The sequence below is a fragment of the Amblyraja radiata genome, chromosome 46, assembly GCF_010909765.2.
Source record: "Amblyraja radiata isolate CabotCenter1 chromosome 46, sAmbRad1.1.pri, whole genome shotgun sequence".
NCBI classification, from domain to species: Eukaryota; Metazoa; Chordata; class Chondrichthyes; order Rajiformes; family Rajidae; genus Amblyraja; species Amblyraja radiata.
In genome coordinates, this window is record NC_046001.1 from 6,692,766 (window position 1) to 6,707,373 (window position 14,608).

At 45.9% G+C, this 14,608-nt stretch overlaps 1 protein-coding gene across 1 annotated transcript in view; it reads left to right on the forward strand.

The window, feature by feature from the left end:
• The first annotated feature begins 638 nt into the window (after positions 1 to 638).
• Positions 639 to 14,608, forward strand: part of c1ql4 (complement C1q like 4) — a 32,496-nt gene continuing 18,526 nt past the window's right edge. Inside the window, exon 1 of the mRNA XM_033015586.1 lies at positions 639 to 1,414. Within this exon, the coding sequence (XP_032871477.1) occupies positions 845 to 1,414 (570 nt within the window). The 5' untranslated portion in view covers positions 639 to 844. The remainder of the gene's footprint in view (positions 1,415 to 14,608) is intronic.

Genomic DNA, 14,608 nt, shown 5'->3' on the forward strand with positions numbered 1-14,608 from the left:
CAGCGCTTTACCTGAATGAATCCAAAATCCCAGCATTGCGCGGACGATGAAAGCTGCTTTTTCGGGGGGGAAAATCTAGTTGGTGGCAGGGGAGAGTTAAACGGGTTCTTTATATTGTTTACCTATTGCTAAGCTTGTGTGTGTGTGTGTGTGTGTGTCTATTTGAGATAACACTGCATTGGGTGAGTTCCGCTCTTCCTACCTTGCTACTAACCTAAGATTCGTGCTTTAAAAAAAATATTTTTTCTGCAGTCTCCCTAAAACATCATCATGTGGTTAAAATAAATTATTGCTGAGATTGGTGAAATACAAACTCCATGCTGCCGCATCACCTTTGAGTGTATCTTCTTGCTTTATTGTCTGTCAACCATTAAAATATCCGAAGACTTTTATATATATATTTTTAAGAAGTTTGGGAGACCTGTCCGCACTTCTGCGAAGATTCGCGATCCGAGCCGAGGGCGTCTGGCGTCAGGAAGATGTGATTTCACGCGATCTGAAGGCAGGGGTCGCTCAGATTGTCCACAAAATCCCCTTTTCCCTCGTCAGACCGTGTGTAGCAGCCTGTCGGAGCAGACACTGCGCGCTGCCTTCCTTACTGATGGACATTGGATCTGGCAGGGGGGAGAACTAGCCCGAGAGCGAAACTTTCTCTGGCAAATCTTCATTTCCCCCCAGAAATTCCTCCTGCCTCTCGATAGTTACCGAAACCGATTTCTCCTTTGCGGTGGCCTCCGGTAAATCGTTCACCATTACTTCCAAAAGTGAAAACGATTTTTTGACGCTGGCTGCGTCCAGAATCAGCCGGCGGAAGCGAGTGATTGGAGCGGCCATCGGGGTGGCCATGGTCTTGATTCTGCTCATCGCCATCCCCTTGCTGGTCCAAAGCTCCAAGGCTTCAGCCCACTACGAGATGCTGGGCAGCTGCAGAATGGTCTGCGACCCTTACAGCCCGAAGCCCAGCTCCACGGCGGCAGAAGCCATCCAGGATCTCGCCGTCATGTCCCCGCCACCCTTCATCCACGGGAACAAGGGCGACCAGGGACGCCGAGGTAAACCCGGACCCAGGGGACCTCCCGGAGAGCCCGGACCACCGGGCCCACGAGGTCCACCTGGGGAATGGGGCGACCTGGGCAAGCCCGGTCCACCCGGCCCTCCGGGATCTGGGACAGGGACATTCAGCGCCGCTTTCCACAGCCCGAAGATTGCTTTTTACGCCGGTCTCAAGAAACCCCACGAAGGCTACGAGGTCCTTAAGTTTGACGACGTTGTGACAAACGTTGGGAACCACTATGAAGCCTCGACGGGCAAGTTCACCTGCACGGTGCCCGGAATCTACTTCTTTACCTATCACGTACTCATGAGAGGAGGAGACGGCACGAGTATGTGGGCAGACCTGTGTAAGAATGGACAGGTAAGTGTGTTGTCTTCCCAGTTACGAAAAATAAAATAAGTTTTGTAAAGTTTCTCAGATGTTGCACCTTAGAGAACCTCAGCGGAGAGATTCGCGACCCACGCCGGGTTGGAGAACTCTCTCGCCCGCCCGTTACGGGCGGATTTCAGTTCAAGTTGAGTTTATTGTCACATGTACAGTGAAAGGCTTTTGTTGCGCGTTAACCAGTCAGCGGAAGGGCAATACGCGATTACAATCGAGCCGTAGACGATAAATACACGACTACAATGATTACAATGTACAGATACATGATAAGGGTATCGCGTTTAGTGCCATGTAAAGCCAGCAAAGTCCCATCAGGGATGGCACAATTCGTTTGCTGAGGAACTCAGGAACAACGTGTGTAGGTAGGAACTGCAGATGCTGGTTTAAACCGAAGAAAAACACAAAAAGTTGGAGTAACTCAGCGGGACAGGCAACATCACTGGAGAGAAGGAATGGGTGGCTTTTGAAGAAGGGTCTCGACCCGAAACATCACCCATCCCTTCTCTCCGGAGATGCTGCCTGTCCTGCTGAGTTACTCCAGCATTTTGTGTCCACAGGGATAAAGTCTGCAGATATTTCGCGGTGGGGGCTGGAAATTGTTGGGAAAGCAAGGGGACGGGATGGGAATGGACTCTGCGAGTCTCTCTCGACCACCCCGTCCCAGAAATTAGCGAGCGGCGATCGATCGGTCCTGAGGTTTGCAGCAGCCGAGCCTCGGAGCATCTTCACCGACCTTCTCCCCACTGTGTGAATCGGTAGCGTTGGGGCGGCGGGCAAGAACACAGCCCACACAGCCAACGGCTTCCAGAGACAGGCACAAAATGCTGGAGTAAACTCGGCGGGACAGGCAGCATCTCTGGAGAGAAGGAATGGGTGATGTTTCGGGTCGAGACCCTTCTTCAGACCCGAAACGTCACCCATTCCTTAACTCCAGCTACAATTTAGCCGCAGATAGACACAAAGGTGTAAATGCCCCTGTCCCACTTAGGAAACCTGAACGGATAGGAAACCTCTGGAGACTTTGAGCCCCACCCAAGGTTCCCGTGCGGTTCCCGGAGGTTGCAGGTGGTTGCTGGAGGTTGCAGGTAGTGGAAGCAGGTAGGGAGACTGACAAAAACCTCCGGGAACCTCACGGAAACCTTGGGTGGGGCGCAAAGTCTCCAGAGGTTTCCGTTCAGGTTTCCTAAGTGGGACAGGGGCATTAACTCAGCTGGTCAGGCAACATCTCTGGAGAAAAGGAATGGGTCACGTTTTGTGTCGAGACCTGTCAAACCAATTCCTTCTCTCCAGAGATGCTGCCTGTCCCGCTCAGTTACTCCAGCATTTTGTGTCTATCTCTGGAAGCCGTTGTCTGTGTGGGCTGTGTGGGACTTCGGTTTAAACCAGCATCTGCAGTTCCCTCCTGCACAGGCCATTTAGCCGCACTCGCTCCCATCTCCCTCCCTGTATAGATGCATCCAATTCCCTTATGAAGTCGTGTCCATCTCTCCGGAGCAACGCATTCCTGATCACAAGAGGCTGAGTATGGTTCTCTTGGAATATGTTCATGTTCCTCTGGCATTTTAAACTCGGCACTTTTGGTTACGGGTCATCCTGCGAGCGCCAACACTTCCTCTCAGTCGCCTCTACCTCTGCCTATTTGCCAACACCCCCTTACCCTTCTTTATTACGACGAGAATGGCTACTGCTGCTCCTGTCTCTCCGTATAGTTCCCTCATTCCCGGCGTCTCCTGTGGACTTTCTACAGGTCCAAGTATTCCTCTTGAAACGCGGTGCCTGAAATTGGGCACAAAACGCGAGGTAACATTATAACAGTCTACCTACCATAACTTCCTAGCTTTGTACTCCATTTGCACCCTGAATGCTATGTTTAATGTATATACAGACAGTTATAGCGAGTGTATGTACTGTATGTTCTTCATAATTATTGGGAAGAAACAAATATTTTCAATATATTTATGTGTAAACATTGTGCACGAGGAAGAGACGTCTTTTTCTTTGCACTTGTTGCGTTTGGATTTGTGCAACTTGCAAGAAGCCACACTTAGAAACAGACGGGGTTCTAGTTTGATCTTGTCATTGCCAAGTGGAGTCACCATCTTGCAAAGCCTGTCCCTGGTTGAGACCCACATTGCTGGCGATCTTTTGGCTATTCCACGCTTTGGGTATCAACCAGGTTGAGTAATGTCCGACGAGTCCCAGGAGTGTTCAAACATGCTGGTCGTATCCCAGTCATGAGCTCTGCCATTCCACCCGTCACAGCATGGAACTCCGCTTCTCCACCCCCTCTGGAGTTTCTGCCTGACCTGTATAACTTATATATATCTGACACCCTTTATCATCGTCTCTTTTCATGCATATCTTTCATTCATTTGTTCTATATTTCTCTACTTCGCCGTCTATATGTTTTCCTGACTCTCAGTCTGAAGAAGGGTTTCGACCCGAAACGTCAGCTCTTCCTTCTCTCCGGAGACGCTGTCTGACCCACTGAGTTACTCCAGCTTGTTGGGTCTATCTCCTGTATGAGCCAACGTCTGCTGTTCCTTCCTACACATCCCGTTTCTCATGTTTAAATCCCAAATAATAAGGCCAAGAGGTACTAATGCCAGCAGTGAGGTCTTTGCAAAGTAACGCGTGCACTGGGTAGTGGAAGTGATTCAACCTCCACTTGTTTTCCATGTAAATCAAGCATGAAAGCAATTTCACCCGGGGCCGATTGTACTAGCGCTCTGAGAGCGGTAAAAGGGACTCCTTGAAACATGCCTTGCGCACAACATCCACTGGCCCTAATTCGCAGAGCTCAGGGGAATGGAAGCTGCAGCAGCCGTCTGATCTTTGCCCCCCCACCCCCATCCTACACCTGATTGTATGCCTCGTTGTCACCTTCCCCATAGCTAACAATGGTCCATAGAAACATAGAAACATAGAAAATAGGTGAAGGAGGAGGCCATTCGGCTCTTCGAGCCAGCACCACCAATCATTGTGATCATGGCTGATCGTCCCCAATCAATAACCCGTGCCTGCCTTCTCCCCATATCCCTCGATTCCACTAGCCCCTAGAGCTCTATCTAACTCTCTCTTAAATCCATCCAGTGACTTGGCCCCCACTGCCCTATGTGGCAGGGAATTCCATAAATTCACAACTCTCTGGGTGAAAAAGTCTTTTTCTCACCTCAGTCTTAAACGGCCTCCCCTTTATTCTAAGACTGTGTGGCCTCTGGTTCTGGACTCGCACAACATTGGGAACATTTTTCCTGCATCTAGCTTGTCCAGTCCTTTTACAATTTTATATGTTTCTATAAGATCCCCCTCATCCTTCTAAACTCCAGTGAATACAAGCCTAGTCTTTTCAACTTTTTCTCATATGACAGTCCCGCCATCCCAGGGATCAATCTTGTGAACCTACGCTGCACTGCCTCAATCACAAGGATGTCCTTCCTCAAATTAGGAGACCAAAACTGTACACAATTCTCCAGATGTGGTCTCACCAGAGCCCTATACAACTGCAGAAGAACCTCTTTACTCCATTCTACATTTTCTTTGAACACTCGCTCTCTTTGATCTCTCCTTTTCACACTTTACCCTTCCATATCTCTGTGTCCCTCTCCCCTGACTCCCAGTCTGAAGAAGGGTCTCGACCCGAAACGTCACCCGTTCCCTCTCTCCAGTGATGCTGCCTGTCCCGCTGAGTTACTCCAGCATTTTGTGTCTATCTTGGGTGTAAACCAGTGTCTGCAGTTCCTTCCTGCACCCTGCACCTTACAATGGTGTGGGGCCTGTTCGGTAGGGAGGGGGGAGGGGGGGGGTGGGGGTGGGATGACCATTATATGGGGGTTGCCACACACTCACGGGGTGATTATTATGCTCTCCCTTCATCCACATGTTCTCTCACCATCTTTTCAGCTGTTTTGTGGCTGCTCTGGGCAGCGTACATTAAAAAAACTAATTTTTGTTGTTGCTCTTCTGATTGCATTGAAATTCAAGTGGATTGTGAGATTACTTTTTCTTATTTGCATAATTCAACAGTACAAAGTCTCCCGTTCCCAATTAAATTCTCAATGGGATACTTTTCTTTATCCGCCTACTTTGTCCTCGCTCACAATGTAACCACTATTCAACTGGAATCATTATATTTTGTGTTATTTTCATTTTTTTTAAATCTTCATAAAATATACAATCAAAAGTGCCTCTGGAAACCATTCCCCCTTTTCTGTTTGTTCCTTCTCTTGCCCTTTCACTCCCGCTAGGCTTGCAATATCTTTCCAAGTTCCACAACTGAACTTTGCTCTCTCAAGCAATCCCCTTTCCTCTCCTTGCATCATGGATTCCGAGTGCATGATGTGTTTCCTGCCCTCATCTGCTCAACGGTCCTGTTTTACTTTGTTCCACCTGATTGGTTTTGTTCGTGCCTGTAAAACTGACATCCCTTCAAATCTAAAGTATTAATCAAGGCAGGTTGATTTCCCCCCCCCCCCCCCCCCCCCCCCCCCCCCCACCCGTTTTGCTGTAATTCCTGCTGTTCGTCAGGGTGGAGGTTATCACTGATTGAAAATAGAACCATTTCCTGCTTTAAAACAGCTGTATCGAGCATCCACATTAGGTATAATATGGCTCGGTACAGAGTAAAAGCGTGTACGCTTCTCAGCCACACACATTAACCCCAATCTGAGGAGAGTCGGCTGCCTAACGTTTCCACTGCCTAACGTTTCCACTTGGAGAGGCTTTCTTTATGACCTCTCCAAGTAACATTGTCAATTTGAAGGCAATTAATGCATGTCCATATGGAACAAGGTCACGACCAGCCAACTGCGTTCTATGTAGGCTCCTTATAGCAACAATCAATTCACCCCCATCGGTCTTGGCTGGAGTTGAACCCACCACATAGGTGAAAGAGAGCCATGCTAACCTGGAGTTTAGAAGAATGAGAGGGCATCTTATTGAAACATATAAGATTGTTAAGGGTTTGGACACACTAGAGGCAGGAAACATGTTCCCGATGTTGGGGGAGTCCAGAACCAGGGGCCACACAGTTTAAGAATAAGGGGTAAGCCATTTAGAACGGAGACGAGGAAACACTTTTTCTCACAGAGAGTTGTGAGTCTGTGGAATTCTCTGCCTCAGAGGGCGGTGGAGGCCGGTACTCTGGATAATTTCAAGAGAGAGCGAGATAGGGCTCTTAAAGATAGCGGAGTCAGGGGATATGGGGAGAAGGCAGGAACGGGGTACTGATTGTGGATGATCAGCCATGATCACAGTGAATCTCGAAGGGGCCGAATGGCTTACTCCTGCACCTATTGTCTATTGTCTATTGACTCCAAATCCAATTGCAATTGCTATCTCCAAAGACTGTAACTTTGTTCAGGCCCCCGATCACAACATTTAACAATAGTGCGTCAACACAAGGAAATGGAACCAGCGTAGTTTAAACTGTGTACCGCAGAGGAACACAAAATACCAGAGGCTGGAAATCTGAAAGAAAAAGGTTGATGCTTATTGATAACAGGTTTACCCTGAAATATTAGCTTAATTTCTCTCCCCACAGATGCTACCTGCCCCGCTCAATCTTACCAACATTTTCTGGGTTTTTGTTTTTAATCATAATAATAATCATAATCATACTTTATTAGCCAAGTATGTTTTGCAACAAACGAGGAATTTCATTTGCCATACAGTCATAACAATAAAAAGCAACAAAACACACAAAATACAATTTAACATGAACATCCACCACAGTGACTCCTCCACATTCCTCACTGTGATGGAAGGCAAACATTTTAAACCATTGCTTGACTCTTAATGAATGTAACATTTATATTATGGAGCAAGGATATAAGTCCAATACATCTAATGATTTTCACCTATTTTAAAGAGAAAATTGTGTTAATTAACCTTACGAAATAAATCTAAAATCCATGTTAAAATATTCAATATATCAAATTGCTGTAGCCACTATGAAACATGCAGCTTAATATAGTTATAGCCAGAAAGTCTATTCATTTTAGTCTCCCCACTGCTCAATGATTCAAAATTTGATCAGTGCTTGGCTAAAAAATATAATCCATCAAATAAAAAATGTGCAGATCACTAAAACTACTAAAGGATTGTCAGTTCAGATAAACACTGTCTTGGTTAATGACTTTTGCCAAATGATGAATACAGAAATGTTTAGCATTTGGATTGAACATAACTGTAAATGGGGATAATGAAATTGTGGGTGTATTTACGAGTTCTCGAGTTGATGTGAAATATATGTGAAGAAAGTCAACTAGATGGAAATGTACAGGGAAAGATTATTTTGAGTAGGTGTTCTGCATTTTGAATCAATTTACTCTCATAGAGCGACGGGGAAAAACTTTGAGCCTTTCTTGACTCTGCGGTGCAGAGGATTGATGTGTTGAATATTGATTATGCCACGCATTAATTGAAGAAAATTTGATTTCCCCTGTTCATGATGTCAAAAGAAGAACCTTCATTGATTGCCAGTAACAAGCATTTGTGAAGCATAAGATAAGGCAACAAAGAGGTAACTTGAGGAACACTGGTAAGTGTAGAGGCAGCTCCATTTTTAACATTTAGAAATATGCCTTGGTATCGGTATGGGTTTAATATTGCCACATGAACCAAGATACAGTGAAACACTGCTTGTTTGCTTGTCCGTACTTTCATACATGAATATGCTGTTCATCGTTGGTGATTCTCACACTACAATTTACAATTCAGTCGTGTGTCTTGAAATTGATTGCAGCCGGGGCTTTTAGTTGACAGAGATATTAATGATATTACAATTATTTTTACTTATTGAAGTAAAAATAACAGGGGAGCTGACACCAACCAGCACAATGATCCGAATGGCATCCTCTTTATTGTGTGACTCTTCTTCAGTAAAATGACTGCACTGTGAAAATTTGCAACAACAGAATGTTGCCACGTCTGCCAATATTGCTGCACAATATTGAAGTCTTTCGAGTGGATTACACCTGCTCCTTCAGAAAATGAATCTTCCTCTCTCCCTGCCCGTCACTCTCGATATCATCATTGCAAAAGTTACTAAAAAAATCCCAGGTGTAAGACCTGATCTATATATATATATATATATATATATATATATATATATATATATATATATATATATATGATATAGAGATCATATAGAGATCACACACACACACATATATATATATATATATACTAGACCAAGTGCAGACCCGTTGGGTCTGTTTCCCCAACGGCGTTTGCGGGTGGGGTGGGGGGGTTTGGGGGGGGCTGCGGAAACACACTCACATTAACCACACCCCAAACACACAGATGGGGGGAGGGGGGGGAGAAGAGGGGAAGGAGGGGAGAGGAGGAGGAGGAAAAGGGGCAGATTTGGGAGGGAAAGGAGAGTGGGGTAGGGGGTGAGAGATGGGGATGGTGAGAGAGATGTGTGGAAGGGGAGGGATGGGGAGGGAGGGGAGGAGGGAGGGAGGGGGAGAGGTGTGGGGTGAGAGGGTAGAAAGAGTGGGGAGGGAGAGTGGAGGGGGAAGGGGGAGAGAAGTGGAAGCATGGGTTGGGAGGGGTAGGGGGAGTGGTGGAAGAGGGACAGAGGGATAGGGGATGGGGGCGGGGGGAGATGAAAGGGGGTGGGGTAGAGAGTGAACGGGGTGGGGAGAGAGGGATGGGTGGGAGAGGGAGAGGGGTGAGGAGAGGGAAACATAGAAACATAAGATTCTATAAGATCACCCCTCAATCTTCTAAATTCTAACGAGTACAAGCCGAGTCTATCCAGTCTTTCTTCATATGAAAGTCCTGACATCCCAGGAATCAGTCTGGTGAACCTTCTCTGCACTCCCTCTATGGCAAGAATGTCTTTCCTCAGATTAGGAGACCAAAACTGTACGCAATACTCCAGGTGTGGTCTCACCAAGACCCTGTACAACTGCAGTAGAACCTCCCTGCTCCTATACTCAAATCCTTTTGACATTGTGACATCACACGATGACACGGTCACCAGGGGCTGGGGCTTGTGCAAAGGCATATGTAAATGGATCCATCCCGATTGGACATCTGCGAGCATTGGGCATTGTGACATCACACGACGGGAACAAATCAAAAGGCAGAAAGGCAGCCGGACTGCAGGCACACAGTTTTATATATTAGATATATATATATATATAATATATATATATATATATATAGATATAGATATATATATAGATATCTATATATATATACGTTTTGTACTGAAATTTAGTATTTTGGAAAATGCCGAATTATGAAAACAAATCACAAGCAGCAGGGAGGGGATGAATATAACTTGGAGACATCAACTACAACTAATTTGTGACTGTTACTTGCAAATTATCCCATCAGGTTCTCTTGTGGGGTAATTTTTTATACCTAATCCATACCTGTGACATCCTCTATATAATAATATGCAATTGTCTTTTATTTATGAATTGACTGGTATTTTTGTCTCGGGTGAATATACGCGAGGCTAACTTCACATTGAGCATGTGGACAAGAGAAGCTGGGAGAGGAGAAATGTACTTGTGCATTGAAGGGTTACCTTTCTACGCCCAAGCATGTCTTCTCCATTAGCTCCTGATCCATTCTGTTGTACAATGATGGTTTCTTGCATTCAGCCAGGACAGATATGATCAATTAACCTGTAGTCAAAGGACAATAAGGAAAACCTTTACTGTCTTCTCGAAAGCTTGTTATTTTAGTTATCGGGCCTCAGAACAGAAATACAGTTTGAGGGTTGCAAGCCCGGCTGCAGTAGCTCAGGTAATGACACCGGACTGTGTAACCATGAGGGCACAGAATGGGAAGTCATGAGCTGCTGGCTTTTTGTTGCTCCATGGTGAATTCCCAGCACAAGCTGTGCAGACAATTTTATCAGACCTTGAACTGTGTTGGATTCAATGCACTAGCAGTCAATAAAGGCAAATATTAGAGCAAGCATCTAAATTTATGTCATTTTAATAGGTTGTGTGGAGTCCTGACAACAGAAGGTTATATTCCATGGTACAGTTAGTAATCTTAAGATACTAACGAAATATTTAATTGAGGAATAAAACTAAAAAAAAGATGCTGGAAATACTCAGCAGGTCAGGCAGTGTCTGTGAAGAGAGAAACCGATTGAACATTTCACGTTGACTATCCTTCATCCGAACTGGGAAACGTTAGAGATAAAACAAATGTTAAGGTGCAAGCCGTGAGGTTAGGAGTAGGAGTATAAACCATCATCTGCAGTTCATTTTGATTACAGGTTGGTAGTGGGGTTGGGAGGAAAGAATAAAAGAGGAAGCTAGTTTAGTTTATTGACACGTGTACCGGGGTACAGTGAAAAGCATTTGTTGCGTGCTGACCAGTAGGTGGAAAGATAATACATGATTACAATCGATCCACTCACAGTCGACAGATACATGATAAAGGGTATAACGTTTCGTGCAAGATAAAGCCAGTAAAGTCCGATCAAAGATAGTCCAAGGACCTCCAATGAGGTAGATAGTAGTTCAGGACTGCTCTCTCGTGCTAGGGTGGTTCAGCTCCTGATAACATTGAAGATGGGAGAGATTAAATGACTAAAGAGATGGATGGAAAAGACATGAGGGGATGGTAAGTAAATAGAAATATATGTTTAAAATGTGTAAATGGGATTAGCAGAATCTCGACCCAAAACATCACCTATTCCTTTTCTCCAGACATGCTGCCTGTCCCGCTGAGTTACTCCAGTATTTTGTGTCTGTCTTCGGTTTAAATCTGCATCTGCAGTTCCTTCCCACACATTACCAGAGACTGCTATCTGACCAGCTGCCACTAACACAAAATGCAATTGCTGTTCTCCAAGTGTAAATTGCTACTTATGAAAGTATATCATCATAAATTAAAACTTTATGCACCCATTTAAATGGAAATAAGACAAGATAATTGGGTAATTTACAATACAATACAATTTATTGTCATTTGAGCCTCAGTGAGGCTCAAACGAAATTCTGTTTCCACAGCCATACAAACAAAGACAATTCCTAGACATACACACAATTTAATTCACACAAACATCCATCACAGTGGACCCACTGTGATGGAAGGCAAAGTCTTTTCTCTCCCCTGTTCTCCATGTCTCTCCCGATGTCCAAGCCCCAGGCGGGCGATGATAAGTCCCATGGCAATTTTAGGCCGTGCCGGGCGATTTACGGCCCCGCTCCCGGTCTAAAAGTCACAAAGTTGGAGCCCCCGGCGGGCGCTGGAATGTCCCACGGCCATGAAGCCGTGCCGGGCGATGTACGTCCCCGCTCCGGGTCGTTCCAACCCCGCGACACGGGCTGGAGAAGTCGCGTTGTGGGAGCTCCGGGAAGCGGTCTCTCTCTCCCCCCGGACCCGCGAGCTCCCGATGTCCCAGTCCACCGGACCTGCGGCTGCATTGCTGGAGCCTCCGAGCCCCAGGAGTCGAGTCGCAGCAGCGAGTCACCACCGCTCCCCACACTCCGAGGCCGGCCAGCCCCACGATGGTGAGTAGTCCGCAGCTCCGCAGTCTCCCGAGCCCCCGGGTCGTTCAGGCTGGAGGCCGCTCCACGGTGCTAGGCCCCAACGACAACGGAGACCCGACAGGGAAAAGGTCGGGTCTCCCAGACAGGGAAGAGATTTTAAACAGTTTCATATATAAACTTTATGGAATAAATATTTAGCCTTTCCTTGGAAGTTATTTGCGGTTATTTGCGGCCTTTAATCAGCAACTTAAATCAGTTTAGCAGTTGTAAAGTAGTTTGTGCCTTATGGTGTTACTGCACATTACATCAACCTGCGTCAATGGTTTGCAGTGTGTATTTCTGCCATGTTTTACTCCAGTTGATGGCTACTGCGATTTCCTATTGAAATAACAACCCTTGAGCTTACAACCCCGTGGTATGAATATTGATTTCTCTGACTTAGTAACCCCTGCACACCCACTCTCTCCATCACCCCCCCCCCCCCAAGTCACACCAGGTTCCCGTTCTCACCGAGCAAATAGCTAACAATGGCCTGTTCCCTTAATCATCGTTACATTTTTTGCATATCTTTCATTCATTTGTTCTACATCTCTCTACATCACCGTCTATATCTTTTGTTTCCCTTTTGTTTCTCTGAGGAAAGACATTCTTGCCATCGAGGGAGTACAGAGAAGGTTCACCAGACTGATTCCTGGGATGGCAGGACTTTCATATGAAGAAAGACTGGATAGACTCGGCTTGTACACGCTAGAATTTAGAAGATTGAGGGGGGATCTTATAGAAACTTACATGCAGGAAGATTATTCCCGATGTTGGGGAAGTCCAGAACTAGGGGTCACAGTTTAAGGATAAGAGGGAAGTCTTTTAGGACCGAGATGAGAAAATCATTTTTTACACAGAGAGTGGTGAATCTGTGGAATTCTCTGCCACAGAAGGTAGTTGAGGCCAGTTCATTGGCTATATTTAAGAGGGAGTTAGATGTGGCCCTTGTGGCTAAAGGGATCAGGGGGTATGGAGAGAAGGCAGGTACAGGATACTGAGTTGGATGATCAGCCATGATCATATTGAATGGCAGTGCAGGCTCGAAGGGCCGAATGGCCTACTCCTGAACCTATTTTCTATGTTTCTATGTTTCTATGTTCCCCTGGCTCTCAGTCTGAAGAAGGGTCACCCATTCCTTCTGTGCAGGGATGCTGCCTGACCTGCTGATTTACTCCAGCAGTTTGTGTCTATTGAAATTGAGCCCTGTTGATTTGAGTGAAATACATCAAATCTGAACGAATTAGGATCTGGATTCTACTCAATATCCCCAAAATAACTCAGAATCGATGAAGAAAGCTCTGAATGGTGGAAATTGCCCAGAGTTTGATTTCAATATTGATCTTTCGGCAAGTGTTCAAAAGGTATTACACGCTACAAATTGGTTTGCTTAACTCCGAAATAAAACAGTACAGTGCTGCTAAAACTGGGGTTCCCCTAGAGTCGAGTGATTTGCACATATATCTAGATGTCCTCGTGCTTGTCCTTTTTGTTTGGTAGGTATTTTGTTCTCCCTCACACTATTCCTCTCCCAAATTATCCAACGTTAATTTACACTGAGATTTTCAACCGTGCTGGACTGAAAAAACCCCCCATCAGTTCTCATTTATTCTTTGACCAGGCAGATTTTATTAATACCCCTGACACTGCTACATACAGGGCCAATATTCAAACTGCATTGAGATTGGTGAGCTCCCATGACCTCGGACACTTCCTCAGTTGTGTGCCTTGAATGCTTTGCCAATGTAGATCAGGGTGATGGCTACACTCAGTTTCCCAGGCCCACCAACATTCCAAGCTGCTATTTCTGCTGCACTTCACTTTTCTGCATTGGTGAAGTCATCCAAGCTCAACAAGAGCAGTCTGAAGAAAGGTCTCGACCCGAAACGTCACCCATTCCTTCTATCCGCAGATGTTGCCTGTCCCGCTGAGTTACTCCAGCATTTTGTGTCTATCTTCGGTGTGAACCAGCATCTGCAGTTCCTTTCTCCACACTTACTTTTTCTCCAGCCCACGTGCACTGGCACTCGAACACCTCGACTGCAGCTTTCCCCAAAGTGCAGGCACCCACAGTCTGCATTCACGCCCCTGCAGAGACCTCCCTGGCAACCTCAGGCTGTCGTCCTGGAGAGTCTTCAAGTCTCTTCCTCAGGTGCTGCACTTCCCCAGTCTATCCCGGACACTTTCATCCCCCTGATGGCACCATCTCAACACTCCCCATCCTTGCTGAATTCATTCATTCAGTGGCAACACCTCCTGTAACTGTAAGATCAATGTTTATATTGCCTAGGAAGGAACTGCAGATGCTGGTTTAAAACAAAGATAGACACAAAAAGCTGGAGTAACTCAGTGAGTCAGTCAGCATGTTACACAAAAATGCTGGAGAAACTCAGCGGGTTCAGCAGCATCTATGGAGCGAAAGAACTTGACTTGACTTGACTTGAAGGAAGTAGGTAACGTTTCGGGACTAAATCAGTCAGCATCTCTGGAGAAAAGGAATAGAAGTGTCTGAAGATGGGTCTCGACCCGAAACGTCACCTATTTCATTTTTCCAGAGATGCTGACTGACCTGCTGAGTTACTCCAGCTTTTTGTGTCTATTCTTTGCTAATATTATGCCCCCTTTAAACCGCACCTACTGAAAACCGATGAGAACC